At 41.3% G+C, this 27,682-nt stretch overlaps 1 protein-coding gene and 1 long non-coding RNA gene across 3 annotated transcripts in view; one reads left to right on the forward strand and one right to left on the reverse strand.

Moving 5' to 3' along the window:
* Nucleotides 1-200: 200 nt before the first annotated feature.
* On the reverse strand, nt 201-1,051 carry LOC137782582 (uncharacterized). Its single transcript, XR_011077298.1, has 2 exons — nt 822-1,051; nt 201-530 (listed from the first exon to the last, which is right to left on the reverse strand). It is a non-coding gene; the product is annotated as an uncharacterized lncRNA (long non-coding RNA).
* Nucleotides 1,052-2,470: 1,419 nt separating this feature from the next.
* The window catches only part of ccdc93 (coiled-coil domain containing 93), a 34,781-nt gene continuing 9,569 nt past the window's right edge, over nt 2,471-27,682 (forward strand). For both annotated transcript variants that reach the window (XR_011077297.1, XM_068571965.1), the window contains exons 1-22: nt 2,471-2,632; nt 2,912-3,025; nt 3,975-4,069; nt 7,131-7,242; nt 8,178-8,276; nt 8,920-8,976; nt 9,182-9,282; nt 10,267-10,303; nt 12,822-12,920; nt 13,226-13,276; nt 13,480-13,566; nt 18,592-18,705; nt 19,005-19,067; nt 20,292-20,365; nt 21,166-21,247; nt 23,756-23,830; nt 23,968-24,039; nt 24,394-24,502; nt 24,596-24,678; nt 24,795-24,832; nt 24,936-25,020; nt 25,144-25,257. Coding sequence is in view for 1 of the 2 variants with exons in the window: in XM_068571965.1 (XP_068428066.1) it covers nt 2,501-2,632; nt 2,912-3,025; nt 3,975-4,069; nt 7,131-7,242; nt 8,178-8,276; nt 8,920-8,976; nt 9,182-9,282; nt 10,267-10,303; nt 12,822-12,920; nt 13,226-13,276; nt 13,480-13,566; nt 18,592-18,705; nt 19,005-19,067; nt 20,292-20,365; nt 21,166-21,247; nt 23,756-23,830; nt 23,968-24,039; nt 24,394-24,502; nt 24,596-24,678; nt 24,795-24,832; nt 24,936-25,020; nt 25,144-25,257 (1,893 nt within the window). In the remaining variant the exon portion in view is untranslated. The remainder of the gene's footprint in view (nt 2,633-2,911; nt 3,026-3,974; nt 4,070-7,130; nt 7,243-8,177; nt 8,277-8,919; nt 8,977-9,181; nt 9,283-10,266; nt 10,304-12,821; nt 12,921-13,225; nt 13,277-13,479; nt 13,567-18,591; nt 18,706-19,004; nt 19,068-20,291; nt 20,366-21,165; nt 21,248-23,755; nt 23,831-23,967; nt 24,040-24,393; nt 24,503-24,595; nt 24,679-24,794; nt 24,833-24,935; nt 25,021-25,143; nt 25,258-27,682) is intronic.

Below are 27,682 nucleotides of genomic sequence, written 5' to 3' on the forward strand. Positions count from 1 at the left end.
TTCACTCGTTTTTGTCAAAATAAAATGTATGTATGTATGTATGAATGTACATGTAACCCCTCTGCAGCTGTCGCTTTAGAGACAATGCAGAATAGACAGAAGATAGGGGAATTATCTAAATTTTATTCAGGTTCGATGAGGAGATTGGTTAATATGTCACTCGTCTGATGGCTGTACAGACAAGAAAGATCCACCCCGAATTACGCACACAACATCAGATTTAATTAGACAACAATATGACAACCTATAATACAACAATTGATCATTCAAATAAAAAAAAATCCTGAGCTCTCAAATGTCCTACCGCCCCCCCTGTGCACAACAATGTCCCGCGAAATGGACTCCAGGTGAACTGTGATGTTGAGATGAATGAAGATTTCTTCAGGTGAAGGTAGATGGTGGGATGAATGAAGATTTCTTCAGGTGAAGGTAGATGGTGGGATGAATGAAGGTGAGTGATGGCATGCAGGACTGTGGATGGACGACACCTCTGGTTCCAACGAAGAACTATACACAAAAAAAAAACCAGCCTATGCACAGGCGCAGGACAATAGTTCATTACTAAGACAACTCATTCAACTGGGCCTGCGACTGCCTGGCTATAAACTTCACACACAATATAGAAACTAATTAGCAAACATACATAACTCAACGCATTCAATTACAATCATTACACCTTCATAAATGTTCTTTGTATCCCGTTCAGATTTATCCTGACTGGTTTTAGTAGAATACAAAATTTACTTCCAACATATCATCAAGCATTCCTGCTAACGAAGCTAACACACGACGGTACAAGCGTTTAACATCAACCAACTCACCAGGATATCAAATATTCAAAATTCTAACTATCTCTGGGCGAAACTGCAGCTCTTCAATGACTCGTCGTAGACATTCAATTTAAATTTACTAACTTTTATCTGTAGGTATCAAACTAATCTTTTCCTCCTCCTAACTCTTACCGTACTGAAAAGCAGACGTTAAAAAAAAACAAAGATCCTCTATTAAGAGATGGATGATCACTTCTATCAATCTCTGTGCATGAAGTAACACAGATTGTATATTACAGAGAAGATTGACTCTCCTAGCTGTTTTCTGTGTACAGAGGAAAACGGCTGTGTGACAACCTGTCGACCTCACTTAAGGGGACAGTAACGTAGTTCAAAACATAATAATTAAGATCCCAGATTAAATTATTCTGGTTACATACAGAATATATATATATATATATATATATATATATATATATATATATATATATATATATATATATATATATATATGTATGTATATATATATATATATATATATATATATATATATATATATATATATATATATATATATATATATGTATATATATATATATGTATGTATATATATATATATATATATATATATATATATATATATATATATTCGGTTTGCATTCCTCTAATTTATGTATTTTTATGTTTCATAATGTTGTAAAGGTATTTTGTCGGGCTAAATGCCCACGTGCCTCTTTGTTTACCTTTTTTACGTCTCCATTCTTTCATTGGGAACTGCGTGTTAAACTTCACGTTACAATGCATTGTGGGTAATTCCCTTAGGCAAAGGGAATAAGCGTCTAATGTTGACTTACGGAAAAGGTTCATAAAGGGCTCAAAATGTCTGCTAGAGCCCTCAGGCACTCCACGATGTAACACTGGGACACCCCTAAACCCTCAAGGACTTCTCGGGAGCGCGCCTCAAAGTCCGTGAGTCCGTAAGGGTGGAGATTGGGATTGGGCCTCAGAAATTTTTATCCATGGTGAATTCCCGGAGGGAGATATCGGTGAACGTCGGTGTGCAGGTCGACTCTACGGACGTTGCGCCACCTATTGCTCTGGTGTATGAAAACATGCACGGAAACTATAAACCAAAACGAGTCCGTCGATCCAACTGTGTGGCCAGCTGCAGTTGTCGTTGCAAGAGTATAATTCGCCCTTATTGGTGATTTACCAAAAGACTTCATAAAAGGTATAGAATGTTTGCCACAGAGCCCTCAGGCACTACACAAATTGACAATGGGACACCCCTAAACACTCAAGGACTTCGCCTCAAAGTCCGTGAGGGGTTGAGATTGGGATAGGGCCTGGGCCGTGACGTCTGACGTCATGAACCCGGTGGTCTGGAGCAGACCCAGTGCTTGTGTCGTTGCTACCCCTGCTGGCGGGAAGGCATGCACGCGCTCCTCGTGACATGGTTCCTCGTTTAAAACACAGACCGTAGCTTCAAATCAGATAATTAATGTTATAATGTACGGAAGCGCATTGCATTCACTGGATACAAAAAATAGACCCCTTTTCTCGTAATTACGATATCCTGATCTCGTAATTACGAGAAAAGATCTCGTAATTACGTAATTAGGTCTATTTTTTATCAAATGAATGCAATGCGCTTCCGTAAAAAATGTATCCTTTTGTGTGTAGTTGCGCTTAAAATTAGGCATCATAAACTAAGAATAATAGACTGTCACATGTTCCAGTCATGTGATCTGTCACGTTCAACACTGCAATTCATCATGGCGGCGGCTACGTCTGTTTTCCACAGAGTGAGAACTGGGTCTAAAATTTGTGCCCAGTATGACCAAGACGGCAACCTTATTCAGGTAAAAAAATATTTGAACGGCATGTTTCACGAAGTAACGCAAGCTTTTTCTGTAAAACCTGCCGATAACTGTGTTTGCCAGCAAATAACTGGTTCACGTCAACTAATATGGCGGAGTGCCCGGTCGAAACACATGATTTAACTGTTTAACAATCCCAATAGTTCAATTCAAGAGTTTTAAGAAAAGCATAAACATTTTTCTAGGCCGCTTCGGGGCGGCAGACGGAAACATCCAATAATGAACCTCTAGAGCTGGCTAACCGTACTAACTGTCTCCCAGGTGGAGACCCGAGAGGACGAGGAGCAGAGCGTGAAGCTGGCGGAGACACTCGAGCTGCTGCTGGCTGCTGGCTACTTCAGGGCCCGGATCAAGGGTCTGTCCCCTTTCGACAAGGTAACCTGTGTGTTCTGTCCGCCGGAGCTGTGTGTTCTGTCCGTTGTTCGCGATTAACTGTTTTTTTTTTAATTAACTGGTTTATGTTCGCGTTCGTGAGACAGATAGGAGTGGCCTCTCAGGACCCGCGTTGACTCGGAAATACACATTTCGATTGCCTAACTTCTCTGTTACATTCTTCATAGTTTATCTTTTTAAAGACTATCAACAGAACAGTTTACTGCAAAATGTCCTACCTGTTCGCGAGGCTGTGCGCTGACGAGCGAACGCATAAATGAGTGAATGAAAAAGTATAGTCAATATGCTACTAACGTCAATCTGACTTGTTGTCAGTCTGATATTTAAGTCATACATCGTTAACAGACGTCGAGTCGATGTGTGACCAGTGTAGTCTTCATACAGTGTCTAAGTGAATCGTGCAGACGTGTTTCAACCCAGATCTATTGCTACTGTCAGCTGTGGGAAATCGGCCCAGATTGCCTTGTAACAACACTGTACTATTTTACATCGCTAATGTTTTATATAAAAGAGTATGGACATGTATCGCTATCATCATAAAGATATACTATGCCCTGCAGCACGTATTCATCTGGATTAAACACAACTGTTAACGCATTGTTACAATAAGACCTAGCGTACATTGAATAACTACACACAGGAGTATGTATCTCTTGAAACGTTACGTACACACAGGAATAGTGTCTCTTGAAACATTACAATGGAGCGGTTTGCTGCAGCATTCAAAATAAAAACTAAGTTGCGGTTTCAGGCAATAATCGTAACGCTGATCGTGTACATAGTCTAGCTTGTAAGTGTCCCCTGAACTACCAAACCGCAAGTAAGTTGGAAACTTAAGTTGGAACCGCAACTTTAACCAATGGGCCCAGGAAGTGCCACACTGTGAAGGGAGTGAGTGCCACTGATGTATCCCTACTTGTCTCCTCCTCAGGTGGTAGGTGGTATGACCTGGTGCATCACCACTTGTAACTTCGACATCGATGTGGATCTACTTTTCCAAGAAAACTCAACCATTGGCCAGAAAATGTAAGTGTTTGTTTCAGCTGTTTTTTGCTTCACTGAGATTTGGCTCTAAAGTGTGTTGTCTGTGGTCATCAATCCAGAACGTATTGAGCCATGATTATGTCCAATAGCGGGGGATTTACATTACATTTACATGTCACTTAGCTGACGCTTTTATCCAAAGCGACTTACATTGTTGCTCAATACACCGTAGACAAAGCAACAGGGAGCAATTAGGAGTTAAGTGTCTTGCTCAAGGACACAACGACATGTCGATTTAAAGCTTCAGATGTCAAAAATATTATGTCAGAAATGTAAAAGTAATGCATGTTATTTGTGTAGTGCTTTACAAGGTACTCAAAACACTTTTCATGGTAAAGACAAACGATAGAAGCAGCAGCAGCAGCAGCAACAACTATATAAACAAGGGAGATGACAACATTGAGAAACTCAGCAAAAACATACTGAGCTAGCATTACAGGTTAAAAGCAGATTTAAATACATAGGTTTTAAGTGCTGTTTTGAAATTGGCGAGTGATGGAGAATGTCTAAGGTGATGGGGCGATTCCAGAGGGAGGAGCCAGCAATGGTTGTCGTCTGTGGATCTGAGATTGTGGGTGGGAACGTGTCTGTGCAGGAGGTCAGAGAGGCTTGGAGGGGTTCAGGGTTGTGAAGGGCTTTGTAGGTGATGAGGAGTATTTTGTACTGAATTATTTACTGCATGGGGAGCCAGTGGAGGTTTTGGAAGACTGGTGTCATGTGGTCTCTGGTGGAAGAGCAGACGGGCAGCTGAGTTCTTGATGTATTGTGGTTTGTTGATGATTTTGATGGATGTTGCCTTACAGTAGTCCAGTCAAGAGGTGATGATGAGCAGAGGGAGGGGTGTAGACAGGCAATGTTTTTAAGAATGGTAAGCATGGAGGGGAGGGAGCAATCGGAGGAGAAAACGTTACCTGTGACGGCGGGAGGATGCAGGAGGACGGGCAGAGCTGGCGGCTGGAGCTAGTTGTGGGAGACGTTTTGCGTTGTGGCCTCTGAATGGAGGAGGCCCCCCCATTCAGAGGTGGGAAGTCATGCTGGTCCAGAATATCGTATCAATTCTCCAGTTGGATGTTATAGCAGGGGGTGCATGAGGATTGGGGGAGCACCTCCCTCTTGTGCTGCGAGCACCAGGGACCATTGCTGCAGATGATTTGGAGTTGAATTGACCAAGGCTCCAGGCTTAGCCCCGAGATTTATCCAGGAATCCCCGTGGACAGTGACAGAGGGGCAGAAGCAGCAGCCAGACAGCGAGCAGCGACACCGGACTGTAGTGGTGAGGCAGTCCCAGTGACCACGGCAGCGGGACAAGGAGCTGTGGTATCAGGCACTCGGGCACAGGTTGTGTTGGCTTGTGCTGGATCAAAGACTATAGTATCCATGAACTTCTCAGCTCTATGGAGATGCGTGGAGATTCTATCTCCCAGCTCTGCAATCTTGTCAGCCGGGCAGCCAGATGGAGTGCTCAGTGGAGCCAAAGGTTGAAGGACCAAAATTTAGAACAAATTTCTGACAGCTCGGCTCCAGCAACAACCCACATGTACACTTGTGTGTGTTTGAATCTGTAGCCAATCTAGAAATCAGATGTACATGACAACCGAAACTGGTTATATATCCAGCTGATTTAACAGTTGGCTTTTTTTGTGGGTAAGTGCTAGGGATAATTTCTCAGGCAACTGTATACAGGCCATTTAGCTAACTTCTTCTACTGTTAATGTGTACATCACTTTAATCTTGTAACTGGTAGAGGTGGAGCTCAATTTGATTACTTTTTATAATGCTAGGTTGTTGAATCTATTCTAATACATCATCATTTATTTGTGTTTTCAATTTTGTCATGAATTTGTATGGTAGCAATAGCTGTCGCATAAATGTAGTAGAGTAAAAACTACAATATTTTCCTGTAATGGAGAATATGTATGTACAATAAAATACAAATACTAAATTACATCAAAATTGTAACCTACTTAGATATAGTAAATATGTAAGGTGCTGGATGATGATCAAGACATGTACTTTTTAATAAGGTGAGTATTTTCAAAAGCATCAAAATGCAGCTGGTTTATCTACTCTAACGATCGTTAGATTCATGCTATTTAAGTTTTTTGTTACATCGCCCATACTCTGTCTGGTGTCGCTGTTACATCTGCCAAGTGTCTTTTCTTTCACCCATAATTAGGGTTTGGTACCGAATATGGCCTTTCGGTGCCTGAGCCGATTAAAATATTTTTTTTTTACAATTAATGTTGCACGGTATATCGATACTAAAAATCTATCGATATACCAGCGCTCACACACACACCAGGAAGTCTTCACTTACAGCGAGGGTTAGGGAGACATGAGGGCAGGAGTTCTTGCCGACCGTCCTCGGCTTGTTGGAAAAACAGATGCCAGAAATCTGGAAATACTTTGGCTACATTGCGGATTGACACACAAAAACCCATCTGCAAAACCTGTTTCAAAGCCACACCGACTAAAGGAGGCAACACGTAAAACATGGCAAAGCCATTAATGTAGTTTTTTTAATATCTTGCTTTAGGCTAATACTAATATTAATTACATTTGTTAAATGTTTAAACAGCTGGGCCAGGAACAAGCTGGTAAACAAATGGAACAGATGTTTTATTTATTACTATTATAGATAAATATATTGTATTGTATCATATTTGTGGAATTGTATTGAAGTCATAATTTTGGTATGAAGACAACCCTAAACCGGCAATGTAAGTCAGCGTTCCATGATTGACTCGTAGCAAAGCTGTATGCAACAGTCAAATCAAGTGTCGTTAATAAGTCTGTATTTCAGACAAAGACTCTATTTTTAAGCAACTTGTTATTTTTCTGAATTTTACTTTGTAGCCTTTAAACCCTTTTCATTATTTCTTTATACAGGACATCAATAATGTGATGACAAAAAGCTAATTCAATATCAATCTCCTGAAGGCTCTATTAATTGTTAACTGGATAGGCTTGATTTTATTTTCAATCAATCCTACTGTTTTTTAAAATCATGATTTAAGTGATGAGTGCTTCTTTCTCTTTGCAGAGCTCTGACGGAAAAAATTGTCTCTGTGCTACCGAAGATGAAGTGTCCTCATCGCCTTGAGCCCCATCAGATCCAAGGGCTGGATTTTATCCACATTTTTCCAGTGATACAGGTGAGAGGTTCATCCTAACCTGAAGGCTGAATTATACTTCTGCGACTCCAACTGCGGCTGGCCACGCAGTCAGATTGACGGACTCTTTTTGATTTTTAGTTCCCCTGCGTTTTCCATACGCCTGAACAGTAGGTGGCGCAACGACCGTTTAGTCGACATGCACACCGACGTTCACCGATATCTCCCTCCAGGAATTCACCGCCATCTGTGTGTCCTTTTAATCCGTCAGACGGGTTATATAAATGCTCATATTTGCGGACCTCTTCAGCCAAACGTTCTTCAACGGGATCCATTGTTTGTGTTTCTGCTATGGCTTTTAAAAACAGCGGTATTATGCTATGAAACTGGAAATGAGAGACTCAGAAAGGACGTGGTTAGCGGACCAATCACAGCCTTCTGGGCTGCGTACAGCTCGCGTAGCTTTGACGGATAGTCAGAAATTTGAGGTGACGCACGCAAGCACGCAAAATGGACGATTTGACCACGCAATGTCGGCCATGCATGTCTTGCGTGCTTACGTCTCTGCGTAAAACCCAAGTATAAATCAGCCTTTAGACAATTGCTCTTCGTATATTAATATTATGCATTAACCGGCCATTTGCTTAGAGCATTTAGTAATAGTAAAATTTATGAAGTCAAAGTGATTTACCTTTAGTAGTTCCTGTTGGTGATTTGTCTTCAAAGTAGGGTTTCCTCCATTAGATGAAGATACTAAAATAACATTCCACTTTAACTTGCTGTTGGATCACAGCTATGAAAAACTGTTTAAACATTTGTGCAGGGGAGATGATGGTGACATTGTTTTGGGAAGACGAGAAAAGACCTATACAAGTACAAGGCCGTTTTCCAATGGCCCAATGAGAGGTTTGACCTGTAATGGGCGACTTCTGGTTTATTCTTGGATCTGAAAAGCTATGTGTTGTGTCTCCTGCCAGTGGCTGGTGAAGCGAGCCATAGAAACGAGGGAAGAGATGGGTGACTATGTGAGAGCCTACTCCATTTCTCAGTTCCAGAAGACCCACAGCCTCCCAGAGGTAGTAACACACAGTAGCAGTCATCATCCCGACATCATCACCTGGATGTCGGGGCGTGACATCCAGGTGATGGACTCGGTTTGATCAGTTATGTAATAACACAGAAGTTACGCTCAGAAAATGACCAAAATCACAGAACATAAAGTGCTTATGACCTTCATGTGACGCCAGCACAGGCTTAATGATCAAAGCAGGGTAAGTTCAAGTCTATATATAAACACAATCAATGTGTTTTAACTTTAGGAATAATAAAAAATAAAACTCAAGGGAAATTTGTCAGAATGATTAAATATTAAGTCAAATTAATACAATTTTAATAAGCAACAATCACAATTGTGAGACCGTAAGATTTTTTATTTTTTTATCATTACTTACTTTTCAGCCATGTTTACTTCTCCTTGTGGAAATGAGCTTGATTGTCAGAAGGTAAAATGCAACTTTAAAAACACAGCGGGAGTGAAAGAGTCAGAAATCAGATTTGAAGAAATGCATTAACCTCAACAGTCAATTCCTAGTATTTTGCAGGTGTGTGGAAGTAATTATCAACCGTGCTCGGTGGTTTAACATGCAAACCAAGACATTGTGAGGCTATCCCATGAATAAAGGTCCCTCTAAATGTGGTGCTGTGAAACCCTGTGTCTAGGATGAAGAGTTTCTCCAGAAGAAAGAAAAAGCTGTAAGGACAGTTCGGGAGGTATTGGTGAGTAGCTACACCATCAGTCTTCACATCAACTGAATTAATTATTAAACTACTTGAATGACCATGTAGAATATGACTCAAACATGACTAAGATTACTTCTTATACTACATGTTTTTAAAAAAAAAGAAATCTAACGAATCCCTTTATTCTGTTTATATTTATACTGTATATAATTCCCTTTTACTCTGCTGTTGTGTTTTACAGGAAGTGTACAAACCCCAGAGAAAGTACAGAAGGCAGAGGGATGCAGGGGAGCTGCTGGATGAGGAATCCAGGGTTCACGCCACCCTACTGGAGTATGGCAGGTGTGTGTGTGAGTGTGTGGGTGGAGGTGGATGTGGGTGCGTGTGGGTGTGTGTGGTTACCTCACCAGTTACATGGTGTAAATGTGAAGCTGCGGTTAACATTAATTTATGCAGCATTTTCACTGGGAATGTTGTTAAAGACAGCCAGTTCTTCATACAAAAAAATATATCAATATGGAAATACTTAAATCAGTAGGCGGCTCAATCCCATTGTGTCACCTTCCAGATATTTATTAAATTAAATCTTGGAACAGGCACTGCTGTCATTTATTTTCATTTCCATGTATCCTGAAAGTAAAAACGACCCATGATGTAAGCTTTTATTAACCACACGGTATATTTGCATAACCATACTACACTTTGAAATTTGGTCCCAGCATGCTTTTGACACACACCAAAATAACTATATGGTGTTATTGGTGTCATATTATTATATTAATTGACTGTTAGTTGCAGAGCTAGAAAATTCATTATTTTGGCAAGAATTACAAAAATGAAAATCTAGCATGAAAAATAAAGTTTTGCTCAAAGTTGAAGTCTTATGAGAAACGCAGTTCTACACAAATATTCATTTCCTTTGTGTGCCTCCCTTATTGACCTTTGACCTGAACCCATCATGAGCTGTTGTAGTCAGTTGTCCACACATCTCACTCCAGTGTCATATTTTTTTTTCTCCATTCTTCCCCACTCTATTAGAATGTCAGTTTTCCTCCCGTAAGTACTGAGCGTGTGCAGCTTTTTCTTCACTGTGTTCTCTGAGGAGCTAACTGTTCTTACATGCTGTGTTTTGGGAACAATGGATGCAAACTGTTGGTGCTGTTTTGATGTACTTTTGTATAGTTTCCATATTTAATCAGGCAGCCATGTCCTGAAGGTTCTGTTCTTGACACTTGATCTTTTGGTGGCATGGCGTGTGAAACTTAAAAAACTAAAGTATAACAACACCAGTACACCAAAACACCACCTTTTATTTTCTCTCCCTAGACGTTATGGATTCAGCAAACAGGCCAAAGAAGACAAGGTAGGAGGGTTAAGGATTTCTCTTCAACAACGGAACAGTTACTGTTTCCCTTTGATCACTTCTCAGCCCTACACAGTGAAAGCACACTGCTGACCGACCTCCTGCTCCTTTGGTTTTGCTGACTCAAAAGTGAGGCATGTCAGGAGAAGTTTATCAGAGACCAAATTTTCCCCAGGCATTCAGATGGCTGACATCCTGGACAACATCCCCAGCCATCTGGCCAAACACCCCTGCACTGGGAATGTTATCATCCAATCAGACGTCTGAAATTCACTTGCTTAACTGTGACAAGCAGTAGAAAGTTGCTCACCTGACTACAGGTTGTAATCTCATTGAAGCAGACTCAAAGATTCTATTTTCTCAAACAAATTCAGTTGCACTTTGGTAAGCATTTACTCTAAAGACTGAGCGGATGCTACTCATACTGACAGTACGGGCAGGTTGCTTTCATAGCTTTCAGAGCTTATGTCACTCATTATCACTAACTGTGAATAATTAAAAATGGTCAGTTGTCAAATGGCAAAAGTTGCATAAACATTTACATAGTTATGCAGATGACACACAATTCAACATTTCTGTTTCGTCTACCTCAGATGCTGTATCGTCTGACTGCCTGTCGAGTTAGATTTAACTAAACATAATATGGGTTCGGTACGGGGAGAGTAAATAGTAGATAGTATAGTAGTATAGAAGTATAGTATACAGATAGAAGTACAGTATATGGATGGATGGATATACACTTTATTAATCCCCAAGGGGAAATTTGTTGTCGGAGTAGCGCCCAAAACTTTACAGATATATATATATATATGTATATATATATATATATATATATATATGTATATATATATATATATATATATATATATATATATATATATATATATATATATATATATATATATATATATATATATATATATATATTCGTTTTATTTTGAATTTACTGAAGAAAGACTCCATTATAAACCAAGAGTTGGGTGGCCTGCATCACCAACAGGGCGATGCTAACTCCCAAACTGAAGCCGCTGCGGCAGCGGTCAAAAGATTAAATGTAAACAGAGTATGAAATTAAAATGTGTAAAAATATATATATATATATATGTATGTATATATATATATATATATATATACACACACACACATACAATAACTGTGCAGTGTGTATTTAAGGAAAATGATTTAAGTTTACACAGAGTGTGTAGTGTATATGAAGTGAGTGAAGTGTAAATCAGCACAAATCATCTTTTGAAAAAGTGCTCTGCTGACCCTGCCGTAGGTGGTGGAGAGGGTTGTCCGGGTTGTCAAATATGGACAATAGTTTCTTCAGTGTCCTCCTCTCCACTTGTTCTAGATGCTTCTGTTTGCAGCCGATGATGGAGCCGGCCTTTATAACCAGTTTGTTAAGTTTGTTGGTGTCACCGGCTCTGCCGCTGCTCCCCCAGCAGACAATGGCGAAATATACTGCAAGCAAAAAAAAAAGTTGCCACCTGGATTTAAATAATACTACCTTACTGTACAAGCCTGTGGGGCCAGTGTTATGATCTGGGTGTTGCTGCAGTTGGTCAGGTCTAGATTCAGCAACAACCAGGTTTAGCAATGACCAGGTTATTCCATCAATGGATTTTTTTCTTCCCTGATGGCACGGGAATATTCCAAGATGACAATGCCAGGATTCATCTGGCTCAAATTGTGAAAGAGTGGTTCAGGAAGCATGAGACATAATTTTCACACATGGAGTCCAGACCTTATCCCCATTGAGAATCTTTGGGATGTGCTGGAGAAGGCTTTGCGCAGCGGTCAGACTCGACCATCATCAATACAAGATCTTGGTGAGAAATAGATGCAACACTAGATGGAAATAAATCTTGTGACATTGCAGAAGCTTATCGAAACAATGCCACAGAATTTTGGTGGCGACTTTTTTTTTTGGCCAGGCAGTGTACAAGACACTGGCCACAACCGACTGGTACAACATCTCCATCATCTTGCTGCACACATTGAAGGGTCGAAGCTTCCTCAGAAAAGAGTTGACTCATAGAATAGATAGAAGAACAAAACAGCTAGGGGTACATCACATTCAACCTAGATGTTTTTAATAATATTACGGATACATTAAATGCTCCTGGTGGCCTTTTTGGTAGTCAAAATAGAAAGTAGTTTCACGCATTGCTCAGCATCTTTCAGGAAAACAAAATAAAGTTTTTATGGTTACATTTGTATTGATGCATAACACATTTTGCCAACATTATCAAATGTGTTTTACAAAAAAAGTTTTTGAAGAAACTGAACACCTTTTTTTATAATAATGTGACGTCTTGAGATATATAATCAATGAGGTTTTAGCCAAGTTCTTTGTTTTTGTTGTGAGAACAACTTGATGACAAAGTAGTTGAAAGACAGTTTTTCCATATGTTTTTGTCTTTTTTAGATTCTGATTGGCAGGGTAATATTTCAGAATAATTTAGAACTTTAACATTGGAACTGTTTAGTTATGTTTGTATGTTTCCTCCACTAGGTGGATGACAGGAAGGCTACGCTGGCCAGTGGCTCACTGCCACCACCCCCAGGGATGGCTGGGCTGTCCGAGGAAGACCACCTGCAGGCAGTGGAGGAGGTGAGCATGTTACATCCTAGTGTATTCTAAAGAACACTCATACAGGCAGTGATTTTATCATTCAAATTCATTATGAATTTGTGCAGTTAAAAGTTAAGGTATTCTTGCCTTGCGAAACATGAATGTCATATACATGAAAGAAACTAGGCGAGACAATATAGGAATATTTTCGCAGAATGAAAATGTATTTATTTAGAACATAATGTGTAAATAGTCATTGTGTGTGTGTGTGTGTGTGTGTGTGTTAAACCTGAACTTGAACCTCCTTCCTTAAATGCGAAGTAACTGGTTGTTTTTTCTCTGAGATGCGAATCAACACGCTGATGACCAGTATGGCTGCCATGGCACATGAAGAGGTAGACAAATGCATGTTTTTCTTTTCATCTTTGGACTGTTAAGAACTGAATCACCACATTTCATATGAATACATACAACTGATCTTTTTAGTGATCTGGCAATTTAACATTTTTGTATCACATCATTCACTGTACACAGAACAAGGACATGGCTAAAACATTCACGTGAATTGTAGGATTAATCGTCTTTTATTCTTGTGCAGGGGAAGCTGACAGCGAGTGCAGTGGGTCAGATAGTCGGTCTGCAGTCTGAGGAGATCAAACAGATGGTCTCTGAGTACGCTGACAAGGTGAGCAGAGATCAGTGCTAATGATGAGGGTTTGTGTCCTAACTCTTTTTATGAAAAAAATTGACACACACTCAAAGATCTTACAAGGCCAAGATATTTTAGGAATTATTTGAGTTCTGTCATACAATGTCACAACTTACAAAGTTATTTATGGTCATTGTGAAATAGTGTAGAACAGGAACATTCTGGTTGTAGTCCCCTTTAGCTTCATACTAAAAACCCACACGAAACAAAAAACTAACTACCGTGGCTCAGTCGCGAGCTGGGTCGTCCTTCAATCAGTGGATCGGCAGTTCAATCCCAGGCTCCATGTCAATGTGTCCTTAAGAAAGACACAAACCCCACATTGTTCTCATCGTTCCTATGAATGTGTGTATACATGTTAATACATGGAACCTTAGCCCCTCGCGTCAGTGTGTGAATGATGACAAGAAGTGTGAAAGAGCTTTGAGTGGTAAAAGAAAAGAAAAGAGATAAACAAGTACAGACTATGTTGAGATGAATTTAGGAGTCTTTCAGCCAGAGGACAGCTGCTGGTTCATAAGCCGGTTCTTCTGTATCTCTTTCCAGACAGAAACAGGCTTTGGCTGGAAGGGTTTTATCTTTTTATATTCTTTTAGCTCTTCTCAGGCTCCTCTTCCCAACATCTCAAGTCTCTAAATTGTCGTTTCCTCGCTCCTCGCTCCTCGACTGAACCGGAAGTGGTTCTGCGCCGCCATATTGAAGGCCGTCCCAAAGTTCTTATTCGGCTCGGAGGAGCGAGGAGGGAAATCGGAGGAGTCATGATCGAGGAGCCCAGAGAGCAGACTTCCAGGAAGTGTTTTAACGCTGGACATGCCCCCTCACTGTTCCTCTGTTATCTGATTGGACGCTGCAGCTGAGCGGACTGATCGCTGGAGTTTCATACCAGAGTGAAGACGATCACAGAATAAATGTTATATATTTTAGTGTTTTCTTATTCACCATCTGGTTAAAATATGTGTTCATTCATTGTAGGTCTGAACAACACAAACTATTTTCTTCAAAGATTTGATCTGTTGTTTCCCTCATTAAGTTTTATTATGTGTGTTATTAAAATCAGAGAGCTGGAGAGAGGAAATACTTATATGGTTATTTTATAATGTCACAATTAGAATTTCAAAACATACCGACGGAAATAATTAATAAATAAGACGTGTTTTGCTGGTAATCGATCCTGCGTATAAGCAGGACCCTGAACACAACACAGTATATAAATACTCAATGCAGTTTGTTTAACAGGTAACAGTCCACAGAGAAAACATCTCCACTCTGACACTGATGATAACTGTGTCTTATTTATACAAGTTGTAGTTTAAAACTAATAAATCAACTGAAAACAAGCAATCATTTTAATCAATATTAAAAATTTTATTGAAATGTTCGCTAAATCCGGTCCTGACCAGAACCAACTCCACCGACTGACAGAGACTGCAGTCACGCTTCAGAGGAAAGGACATCTCATGTCTGTTAAAACATGTTTCCTTGAATCTTCTCTCCTCGCTTGGTTTCCTTGCATCCCTGCTGGGCGGGACTAAGACGCAAGGAAGGGACGCAAGCGAGACTTTGGATGCCAATGGTACCAATGGTGTCGGCTGCAGTTTTAATTGTAAATAAACTTGTACCTGTCTAGCACTTTTCTAGTCAGCATGCATACTATTCATGCAGCAATTTAGGGTTAAGATCACATCCACATGGTTACCAGGGGGCAGTCTGGCCACTGGGGATACCACCCAGCTTCAATTAAACTATGTGCTTCTGTTGCATTTACTTAAAACTTAAGAAGTTATATCGCTGATTGAGTTTTATACTACTCCTTATGATCTGTGTTCACACTCATGGTTTTCATACCAAGCATGCAACACTACTGATTGTGATGTGTATTCACACTCATGGTTTAGATGTGGTACATATGCATACCAAGTTTCATACATGTAAGTCAACCGTGGCGCTGGGAGGGGACGCTCTAGAGCCGAAGTGCCATTTTGAAGCATTTAAATCATATCGGTTCCTCTGCCTTTAAATGTGTGTGCCAAGTTTAGTTACATTTTGAGCATGCTTAGTTCCTCAAAAGCACCTTCGTTGTTGACGGCGAAGGATGGGTCGCCACGGCAACAGCATTACATCAAAAGCTTTGAGGGATGGCATCATGAAAGTCCTATGTTTGTGTAGAAGTAATTTGATGTTGATTGGATTGACCTAAGAGAAGCAAGCCAATGTATAGAACATTTTACTTCCTGTTACCATCAGGTGGCGCCATGACTAAAATGAAAAAATTTGACTGCAGTCTCATCAGACATGTGAAATCTGAAATCGAGTTACATGGGTTTATGCCGAAGGATTGAACTTCCGTGATGCTCCGACTCGACGCCGTTCAACAGGTCCTTAAAATCTTCAAGGTTATGCATTATCAATGTTTTGAGTCTCTTGCGACTCATTTTGAGAGGGATCTGAATAATCTGTGAAGAGCATGGTATACCGGTAGAAAACATGTATCTTCCTGTTGCCACCAAGGCTGCAACAACGAATCGATAAAAATCGATTATCAAAAAAGTTGGCAACGAATTTCATTATCGATTCGTTGTGTCGCGCGATTATTACGCCACTCAATAAGTCGCGGAGATGTTTGAGTATTGAACAAAACAGTTGAGCGGAGCGGAGCGCCGCAGACTGAAGGTCCAGAAGCTTCTGCAGCGCGCTGTACCTTCTCGTATGTCATTGCATAGTCGCGTTGCCTGTACAATAACTTAACAGCTCGGCTAACCGTTGTCGTTACCTCGCTCGCGAGTCGTTCATTCCCCGTGTTTGAGCTGTTGGGTTAGATAACGTCTTCGTTTTAAAATACCGCGAGGCTTCAAGAGAGGCAACGCGTAAATATCTCCTCTGAGGTGCAGAACGCAGACCTGCGTTCAACAGTCCGATATAATGAGGCTTCATGCAGAGGAAGTGCTGCTGGGATTTGTAGTTCATATCTAATGAACAACCTTTGTTTAGGTAAAGTGCAGTCTGTAAGTTATCCGTTGATACATTGAGTGGTTACTTCTGGAATTCTCATCTCTTTTTCTCTGAGTTCTGAGTGTGTACGTCTGTGAGTGTGCGTGTGTGTCTCTGGGTGTGCATGTCTGTGAGTGTGAGTCTGTGCATGTGTGTAAGTGTGCATGTCTGTGAGTGAGTGTGTGTGTGTCTGCATGTCTGTGAGTGTGTGCGTCTGTGAGTGTGCATGTCCGTGAGTGTAGAGAACAAGTTCTGACGAATCCTGTTAAGTTTTCTGATTTGTATTTCTTTATTTTTTATGAATTCTTTATTGTTAATAATGAATTAATAATAATGAATTTGCACAGTTAGTTCTGTTTTTGTAATAAAAGGTTGCAAATTAATGCTTTAAAATTATTATTTTTTTATCGAATAATCAAAAAATTAATCGACCGATTAATTGATTATTAAAATAATCGTTAGTTGCAGCCCTAGTTGCCACTAGGTGGCGCTACGACTAAATGACTGATTAAAATTGACCATATGGATGTCTTCAGGGTCAGAAGTTCATGACATATGAGAAATATGGAGCAGATCGCATTATGTACGGGTAAGTTAAAACAACTTCCATTTTCATGGAAAATGGCGTCTCTTTGGCGCTGCTCTGCGCACACATGGTTCAATATTTTGAAAATCCTTTGATACCTTTTATCTGCAAAGGTGTCAACATCATATTCCCCGAATGTGAAATCAATCGGATTTAATCTCTAGGAGAAGTTCGTTAAAGTACGACCTTTGGAAACAAGGAAAATGCCAAAATTGAGCGATTCACTACAGCGCCCCCTAGTCTTTAAAAATTCTGAAAACATTTGTGTACGTTAAGGGCCACTATGTTGACATATTCTACAACTTAAGTGAGGATAGGCCAAGTGATTTGGAAGTTATAGGTATTGACGTTTTGAGCCACGCCTCTGAGAGGTTAATTGGTTCATATCTTCTAAACACAATGAGATATCTACAAAGTTGAAAATATGATCACATTATATATTACAATATTTGATCACATTGAACCAACAATGATCCACAGAAAGTTTCGTAAGAATCGAACCAAGCGTTTAGGAGAAGTTGGAAAAAAAGTTTTTTTCACAAAATTCAAAATGGCGGAAAATCTAAGTAGGCGGAGCTTAAGGCTCCTATTGTATTTTTTGTAGAGCAGGTCCACCCGGACATGTATGCCAAATTTCAAGTCAATCGGGCATAGGTGGCAAAAATGGATAACTTTTACATCCAAAGGGGGCGCTATGGAGCTAATATTTTGACTTTTTTCTGACACCCCAATAAGATTGGCATTTTCGCCAATTTAGAGAGGTGTGCAAATTTTGAAGAATTTACATATATCCTAAGCCCCTGATTTGTCCATGCAATGATGTCAAATAACGAGAAAAAAAAAAGAATAATAATAAACATTTGAAATTCAATAGGTCCTCCGCCGGTCTGACGTTGTCAGCGGCTCGGGCCCTAATAAACATTTGAAATTCAATAGGTCCTCTGCCGGTCTGACGTCAGCGGCTCGAGCCCTAATAAACATTTGGGTTTCAATAGGTCCTCTGCTATGACGTTGTCAGCGGCTCGGGCCCTAATAAACATTTGAGTTTTAATAGGTCCTCCGCTCTGATGTTGTCAGTGCTCGGGCCCAAACTAACACTCTTTAACAGGGTAAAACACCATGACACAACAGTTTGTGACACATAAACACAAGTTGGAGCAAGTTGGCCAGCGAGAGGTGAACAGCTGTTCAGTCTGTCCATTTCTTTTCGCATTTCGACACCCGGATCTCCACTCACAAAAAATCACAATGAAAAAGCTTTCAAAGATTCTTTTTTCTTAAGTTGGTCCATTTTTGTTTTAACAGGTGAAGTGAAACATGGAGAGGAATAAATCCGAAGTGTAGTGGTTACTGCCACATTTACAAAACACCGCACAAGCTGCTTGTGGTGAGCATCTCTCTGTTCCCTTGTCCCATATGTCCTGCAGCAGTCAGAGCTGTCGTCTGAGCGCTCGGAGCGCTATGGCCCACTGCAGCAGCACCGCAGGGCAGTGGCCTCACTCAACAAACAGATCCAGCAGAAGACTCAACAACTGGAGGAGGTCAGCTGGGATTCAGCATATACACTAATATTCTCATTACAGCCAGAGCCACTGTGATCACAATGTAAAATCTCCACATTAGTTGGTGGCCTCGCAGAAACCAACTTGTACAATTTTTGTATCCATTGAATACAGGATCCACGTGTAGATCAAAAGACAGAGGGGCTCTCATAGAGTAGAACCACTTGCAGTACTTCTCTAATATAAGCATTCAGTTGGCTGGTAGGGGACCTTTAAAATAACGTGATTAGGGAAGGTATCACAGCATTCATTAACACATATTTATGTTGATTTCACAGCTACAAGCCAAGCATGCAGAGGTGAAAACAGGCTGTGATGATGCCAAAAGAAATCTAATGGAGGTAAGACGAGCTGACGACTTTGCCAAGATTTGCCTCTGAGGGCGTTACAATCTGTACACATAATCGGGTTAGGAGAAACTCCCCCAAATAAAGATAGTAAAACCCTTTAACAGGGAAAAAAGGGGAAGAAACCTGAGGGAGAGCAACAGAGGTTGCAGCACATTACATGAATATGACAAAAACATTCATATAATGAGTGGTAGGCATGGACCATGATCCAGCCACAGTCCATCGAAGCATGCAGGACCAGCTCCAGACAGTTGTCATCCACGGTGGGGGTGGAGGCAGGACCAGCTCCACACAACCGTGATCCATGGGAGGGGTGTGGGGGACAGGTCCAGCTCCAGACAGCCACGGTCCATGGAAACTTGAGGGCAAGGAAGCACAGAGGCTCCCGGAAAGGAATAGAGTTAGTAATGTGCATTGAAATACAATAATGTCTCCAGAAGGAGAGAAGAAGGGAGAAGAGAAAAAGAAGAGGAAGAAGAAGAAGAAGAGGAAGAGGAAAGGAGGAGCTCAGTGTATCCTAAGATGCCCCCAGCAGTCTAGGCCTATAGCAGCATATCTAGGGAGAAGGGGGGAGGGGAGGAAGCCTTCTGACTGACTCACGGGGTGGATACCCTTGTGAATCTAGAGGGGAGTTGTCTGACCCATCCTCTGAAAGAAAGCTTCCTGGGTCAAAGATTGGGGTCGACTACAAGCGCTGTCAAAGAGGAAAGTCTTAAGTCTACCCTTAAATGAGGTGACCGTGTCTGCCCCCCCCCCCCCCCACTGGAAGTGGAAGCTTATTCCACATTATTCATGCCATTATGTTGGCAGATACGTGAAACAATGGTTAACCGTGTAAAAGACTGACTTGCCTTTGAAGCACTTAACGGTATCAAAGGTTGCTGAATTAAATTGTTTTAACATTTTGGTATGTTCATAATGGATCTTGGTTTTGTATTTTGAGATGGGCCTGGCAGCTGTCACCATACGGGGTCATAAACAAACCTTCTCCAACCACATGTTAACACCAAATGAACATTTCAGGGCGATATGGTGGCTGACTTTATGGTTTAGCATTATTTTATTATGATGTCTATTATGAGGAATAAAATATGACTTGGAGCTATTTCCGGTCCACTCTCTTTGAACCTTTTGGCTGAGCAATGAGCAGAAGGCTAACGTTATGCTAGTGAGATTCACTAGCATAACAGTTGCTTCTGTTGCGCTTCTTGGCAGGCTAAAGAGCAGTCCAAGAAACTGGAGAAGGAGCTGAAGTGTTTCGATCATCTGGAGGAGCAGGCTGACAGCAGGTGAGTGATACCCCCACACATTTACTGTGCACTATGTAGCAGTGTGTGCACCACAGACGGTCTGGTCTGTGCACAGTGTTCTCTGTCTCTTGTGTGTTAACAGGAGTGTGTTTGTACGTTTATTTACCTATTGTAGCATCTGGGAGGAATGACTATCAATTAGGGCTGTGAGGTATATCGGTTTCTGTATACCATACAGCAGCGATTCCCAAAGTGTGGGCCGCGAAGGTACTGCAGGTGGGCCGCGAGAGGTCATTTATAAATAAATAAAACGTTTTTAATTTTCAATTTTTAAAAGTTTGAAATTAATATAAAAATATTTATGATTGTACATGTGTGAAAAGGATGTCTCATGCTCCTTGAACCACTCTTTCACAATTTGAGCCTGATGAATCCTGGCATTGTCATCTTGGAATATGCCTGTGCCATCATGGAAGAAAAAATCCATTGATTTGGACTTGACCTGACCAACTGCAGCAACTCCAGATCATAGCACTGCCCCCACAGGCTTGTAGAGTAGGCAGTAGTATTGAAATCCAGGTGGCGACTTTTTTTTTGGGGCCAGGTGGTGTATATGTAGTATACATATACAACGTGTATATGGAGTACTGAAATTTGACCAATTCCTGGGTTTTTGATGAGTTCAAATTCTGACATTAATTGACTGATAATTATTATATTTGCCACAAGCAATATTGCCACACAACAAATCCAAATGTGGTTTAAGAGTTGAGATCAGGACAAATGTTCTACTCTCTGAGACATGAATGAAAGCTGTGCTGTGCTCTTCTATTGAGCAGCTTGCTGGACACACTGAGATCTCTGGTGACCACCAATGAGAACCTGAAGCAGCAAGAGCAGGCGTTCCGCACACACTGTAGAGTAAGTACACCAACACAGCTAAGTAAGGCTTTTTTGGAGGGGGGCTAGGGCACAGTTGGGCGCGGTTTAAATAGCACTCCACAATGAGAAGAAAAGAGGTTTTGAGTAGAATATTCTAAAAAACAAAGCTTTATTTCACAAAAACACAGTGTTCAACACTGTCCAATAACAACAATTAACAAACTTTAACTTTGGGCATGAGATGGTCAGAGCCGAATGGTTTAAGAAACATTGGGTTGGGTTTCAGAGGTTTACAGAATAAAAGAGGTGCCCACACCCTCACGTAAAAGAGGTTTAGAGCAGAATAGATTCAGAAACAGATAAATCACATTTTACATTGAGTGTTTGACAGAGTAGGTCCAACTACTTCCAAAGAAATTTAGCCCTCCTCTCTTTCAAGTTGGCAAACTTCTCAAAAACTCTCTGTTTAAAGTCAGTGATGTCTGTGACAAGCCTTTTTTTCCATTGAGAGCAACTTCAGGAAATACATTGACCTAGCATTCAAACAAGGGGTCATACTACAGACAAAAGCCAACAATCAGAGTTGACAAAAAACTATGTTTAGCGTGACTTGATGGCTCATCAACATAGACATGGTTGAATTGGTATTTTAGATAAAGTTATAGTCTGATATGACATCCACCCAAATCTTAACAATGTCCAACATGTGTTCTGCTGTGGGAAAGATAAAACATTCAATTTAAATACAGGCATCTGCTGATTTTGACACTGACCTCTGCAGCAATCCTTCCAAGCTTATTAGCATCCAGCTAACCAGCTCAGGTTAGCATATAGGCTTGAGGAGAAGCTCCGGGTGTACGTCCTTCAGTGCTTTGCTGCTGAATTTTGAAATCCAGACGTTCGGGTCCCAACTCTTTTAACCTCTTCTTGTCAACATCTGATCGTCGATTGAAAGGTGTTTCGTGTAGAGATACCACTAGGTTTGCAAAGGGGCAGATATTTTCCGGTAAATTTCCGGAAAGTTTCCATGGGAATTTTGGCTCGGGAATTTTGAAAAGAAAAAAAATTGGCTATGTTTTTTTGCAAAAGCATAGAACGGGGGAACTTGAATTTAGTTGAGAACAAGACTATGCACTCCTAGCTCAGCTGGACCCTGAATGCAGCTGGTTGGGAACATTGTCTGCCAAAAACATAAACATAAAACGGTTTGTTGTTTTTGAACGTCTTTGTCATCATTGTTGCGTCCGAACGTTTCAGCCCTATGCATGGCAAGTGTGAGAACGCCGAGTTGTGTAGAAGCCAAGAGCGGTATTGCAGACGGATAGAGAATTCAATCATAGCTTGCAACATACTAGTTCATTTTTTGAAGCTGTGAACTTAGTTTGAAATTTCATGTTCATGTAGAAAGTGAACTTTCCCAGCACTGTTTGTCATTACCTAGCATATTGATTACTTGGTAAACTGAAGCCATGTTCATTTTAATACCGAGTTTATTTGTATACGGAAGACTAACTTTTTACAGCAGTGAGAGTAGGACGTTCATGTTTTTGTTGTTTGACGAAAGCATAAAGTTCTACTCACAAAATGTCATTTTTAAAAGTTGTATTTTAAATGTTTGGCATGGCTTATGACAAGGTAAATACAGTTAAAATATCCCAAAATTTCCAGTTTATTCCCGTTAATTCCCGTGGAAAGTTTCCAACTTTGAACATTCTCAGAATTTTGTAACCCTAGATACCACAAAGTTTTCAGTCGCCATACTAACATAATCAAAGTCTCTGCTAGCTATGTTGCTCACATAGATACGTGGGAGCTATATAGGATGTGAGGGAATGACAAAGGTCTCTGATTCGACGAATAGTCCAATCACGTTGAGATGAGAAACAATGGCATTTGCCAATGGGGTGGCTGTAGCTCAGGGGGATGAGAGGTCGTCCCGTTACCACAAGGTAGCCGGCTCGATCCCCAGTCCCCCCACAGTCTCTGAGCACAACACTTAACCCCTCGTTGCTTCCCGGGCGCCTCACAGGGCAGCCCACTGTTCCTTCATCAAGGATGATGAAGAGATGCAGAGAGGAATTTCCCCAAGGGGATTAATAAAAGTGTATGTTTTTCAATGAGACGCTGTTCTTGCCACAACGACTGTGAAATGTTTGCTCGCTGCCATAGATTTACATTTGGCTCAAGTCCGTAAACGGGGGAGAGGCTTTTCTCAGTGATGATGCAATATATTATATTTGGTCACATTTCACTTAAGTGGTTGTTGACAAGGTCTTATGGTCTCCCACACACATTAAGCGCGTCAACACGTTATATTTTTTATTTAAATTATTTGGTATATAATGTTTTCTGACTGTGTGTGTGTGTATGTCTGTCTGTCTGTCTAAGAGGGATGGCGCCAGTCTGTCTGTCTGTCTGTCTGTCTGCCTGCCTGCCTGCCTGTCTGTCTGTCTGTCTGTAAGTAAAGTCTAAGAGGGATGGCGCCCTCTATTGCCGCACGGTCACTGCTTACAACCCTGCAACTCATGTTCTCCTGAATGTGTCCAGGAAGAGATGGCCCGTCTGCAGCAGAAAATCGAGGAGCTGAAGGCGGCATCAGGACAGGATACACAGGGGGAGATGGTTGGTTTCCACTCACGTATTGTATTTTCACTATGCAACACTTCTACCATATAAAATGATTCCTAAAGACTGCCAAAAGCTTTCCTGCTGCCCCAGTTTGTTTTAACTGCACTCTTCTGGTCCTCCTCTTTTCTAAGGAGAGGAACCAGCTGATAGACAAACAGTACGACACAGACCGAGAGAAGCTACAGAAGATCCGTCTGCTCATGGTAACTTTTTCACACAACATAACACAAGATTATACAAAGTGACAACATAATTGCCATATATTCTGGATGAAACCGCACATCAGTCATGAATTTGACTGTCAGGGCTCCCTATAACTGTCCACTGGTTGTTAGACTAAATAACTACATTCAGTCAACAATTGTACTGAAGTGATTGTTCTTTTCTTTGGTACTATTGTTGCCACTGAATGCTTCTACTGCTTCCTCTTTCATGAGAAAGTGTTAATAACATTAAAGAAAATATGTTTGGCATTATTTTATGTTATACATATTTCTAATTTAAAAGGCTCTCTTTTTTTGAGCTGGACCACTAAGAACTTTCCCTTATCTGTTCAGGCTCGGAAGAACCGGGAGATTGCCATTCTGCAGAGGAAGATGGACGAGGTGCCAAGCCGGGCTGAGCTGACCCAGTACCAGAAGAGGTTCATTGAGCTCTACAGCCAGGGTGGGTTCCTTCTCTATCTGGCCACACCAGGTTTTGTACTCCATGTCTTTAAGAAGCAGAAACAAAGACATTAAATCTTCCTTTGCCTTTCAGTTGCTGCCACACATAAAGAGACCAAGCAGTTCTTCACACTGTACAACACATTGGACGACAAGAAAGTCTATCTGGAGAAGGAGGTAAGTCTACACCGCACAACACACAAAATGATTGACAAATTTGGCTCTAAATTTAGATTTGTTTGTGATATTAGCAACTCTGTCCAATAGTAAAACATACGAGTTCCTTTCTATAGGTGAATTTGCTGAATTCTATTCACGACAACTTCCACCAGTAAGTATCTAGACATACATTGGTAATATACAACAATACTGTATTTGATGAGATAATGTGGTTGTTTAGAGAATGTGCTTTAACCTGCTGTCCTACTGTCCAGGGCCATGTCGTCTTCAGCGGCTAAGGAGCAGTTCCTCAGACAGATGGAGCAAATAGTGGAGGGGATCAAACAGAGTCGCATCAAGGTACAAGTCTCTTAAAGGTTTCTACATCACATTATTGCGGCTGTTTGTAAACAGTGAGAGAGAAATACATGTTAGTGAGAACAAAGCAGTGATTCACGTTATTTTCCTTGTTTGCGTTTCCAGATGGAGAAGAAGAAGCAGGAAAACAAAATGAGGAGAGACCAGCTGAACGACGAGTACCTGGAGCTGCTGGAGAAGCAGAGGCTTTACTTCAAAACTGTCAAGGACTTCAAAGAGGTAAGGAGACCGTGGGATATGGGCTGGTACTTCAGCAGCTCTAGGGAACTAAAGACAACATGAGAGAGGTGATGCTGCAGTGCAAAGGGAGGCGGAACCTTCCTTTTTAAAGGAGAATGCCACTACTTACGATGTCGATACAAAAGTACTCACCCCGCTTTTCACCCTAGTTGCTTTTATACATGAAATCTTTAATTTGGCATTGAAATGTCAAAGTGAAAACAAATTTATACAAACAAATTTCAAATAATTATAAATATAAAAAGATAAAGTAAATGGTAGTTTCCCCTACCATTGTATTAGGGGGGCGGGGCGCCCCCTGAAGAAACCCCCCGCCCCTCTGTAATTTTCTCTATATCGCCAGATCACAAAACGTCATTGGCCGCGTTTCCCACATTTGTTAAGACGCTCTAAAGCGCTAAGAGCGTCTTAGGAGCGCCCTAAGAGCGCTGTGAAAAAAACAGAGTCGTTCTTAGCTTAAGACGCTCTTTCACTAAGAACGAAATGTAAGATCGGTCTGACCCACTCTTAACAGCCTTTTTAGCGACTAAATGCTCACAGCAGCCGCGTCAGGGAAAGTTATATCTGATATTCAAAGGAATACTAAAACCATGCGTAATGATGAATGTGCGCCCACAGCTGCAGAACACTGACGCAAGAAAAATAATAGCGTAAAAACAAGAATAACGATATAAAAATAAAGAATTTCCCCTGTGTTCCTGTAGCTACATAAATAAAATGAATCAGCATTACTATCACTGATTACGTTTTCACACACATTCGGCATCTGCATATAAGTTTACGTTAGCTATAAAAACATCAACAACCCTGTGGTATTTCACAGATATTAGGGAAACTGACGGGATAACTGAACTCGGCTGGAACCTCATGAAGAGAGGCTCCACGTCTAAAGGCGTTGCTGAAGTCCACGCGTGAGAGACCACGGCTGCAATACAGCATCATCTCGTTGCTAACCAACAGCATCGCTGTGCGCGAAGACTGATAGTTTACATAAATGTATGTGTGCGTCAGCACTTCTCCCCACTCAATGTGCTGTCGGACCGGGCTGTCCAGTCCAAGTACTGGCTTCCCCGTGTGGAGATCCAACGCCTCGTCACACTGGTGTCACCTCACATCCAGAGGCCAACCCGCTGCAATGTTGCCCTCAGCTTGCGTTTTTACGCAGTGGGGAGGTGGTAGGGGACGGCATCGGTTTCATGGAGTGTGGCAGCCATGAGACCGATCCTCCTGCGCCATGCCCTCACACACATTAGAATGCCCACCAGACTGGACAAGGTCCGCCAAATCCACCGTGAATTTCATGCCATGGCTGGGCTCCCCGGGTGATTGGTGTCGTGGATGGCACACGTGTATAATTGCACCTGTGTGTGGGGACCACAGCGTGTTGTGTGTGATTTATGCGCTGATAAAGTGGTGGGTGATCGATTAACCTGGCATCGATTGATTTAGTTTCAGCAACACGGCGGTGGACAGCTCCCACTAAGAGCTTCTTAGGAAGCTTCTTTGGAGAGATCTTAAGAAGGCAGTTAAGAACGCATCTGGGAAACACTCCTATCTTAGCGCTCCTTCTTTCGAGCCTTCTTAAGTCCTTAAGAACGATCAAATCTGGGAAACGCAGCCATTTACGGTTCTCTTACCTATAGAACAGGTCTACACTTTGTTCTGTTATTTAACAAACTAAACAGCCGTATTTTATTGATCGGATCTACACGACAGCTTGTCATTTCTGTCGTTGTTCCGCCCCGATGCGCAGAGTCACGTGCGCGCACGCGCACACAGGTGAGCGCTGAGCACTCAGCAGCGGGCAGAGAGCGTAGAAAAATATGTTGCGTGAAAAGCAGACAACTCTATATTTTAAACGCTCCCAGGTTGAAGATGACAACAGCAGCCTTTCTGCAAGGAGCATCGGAGCAGCTCTCTTGCTCTAAGTGAAACGAGCCAAAGTGCTCGTGTCTTGTACCAACAGTGAGCTGCTGGCTTCACACATTACAAAGTACACAGATATGAATCTAAGTCATTAATAAATACATGGAGAAATGCCTGTACTTTCGGGTAAATGTTCACGGTACGCCGTTAACAGATTACGTTTTGCTTGCGCGACTCAGCGATTTTTGGCGTTTTGCCAAAAGCCAATCTCCGTGAAGTCGTCTTTTCTGCTCTCTCTGCGTCTCAAAACCGGAACAAGATCTCAGATCAACATGAAGAGTGAACTGAGCGTCCGTATCAAGTCTATAACCCCGTTTTAAAAAGATGTGTAGAGGAAAGCAGCTCACTGCAGCACAAACACTGATACAACCTGATACTCGCATATCTACTCATTCTGTTTTGTTTTGCAGTTTGCTTTTAGTTTTCCAAAATGAGCTATTTAGTAGTAACTACATATTCTTTATTTTTTGAACAGATA

This window comes from Clinocottus analis, unplaced genomic scaffold (genome assembly GCF_023055335.1).
Source record: "Clinocottus analis isolate CAN_PGR_092001 unplaced genomic scaffold, fCliAna1.0.p SCAF_12, whole genome shotgun sequence".
Lineage (NCBI taxonomy): Eukaryota > Metazoa > Chordata > Actinopteri > Perciformes > Cottidae > Clinocottus > Clinocottus analis.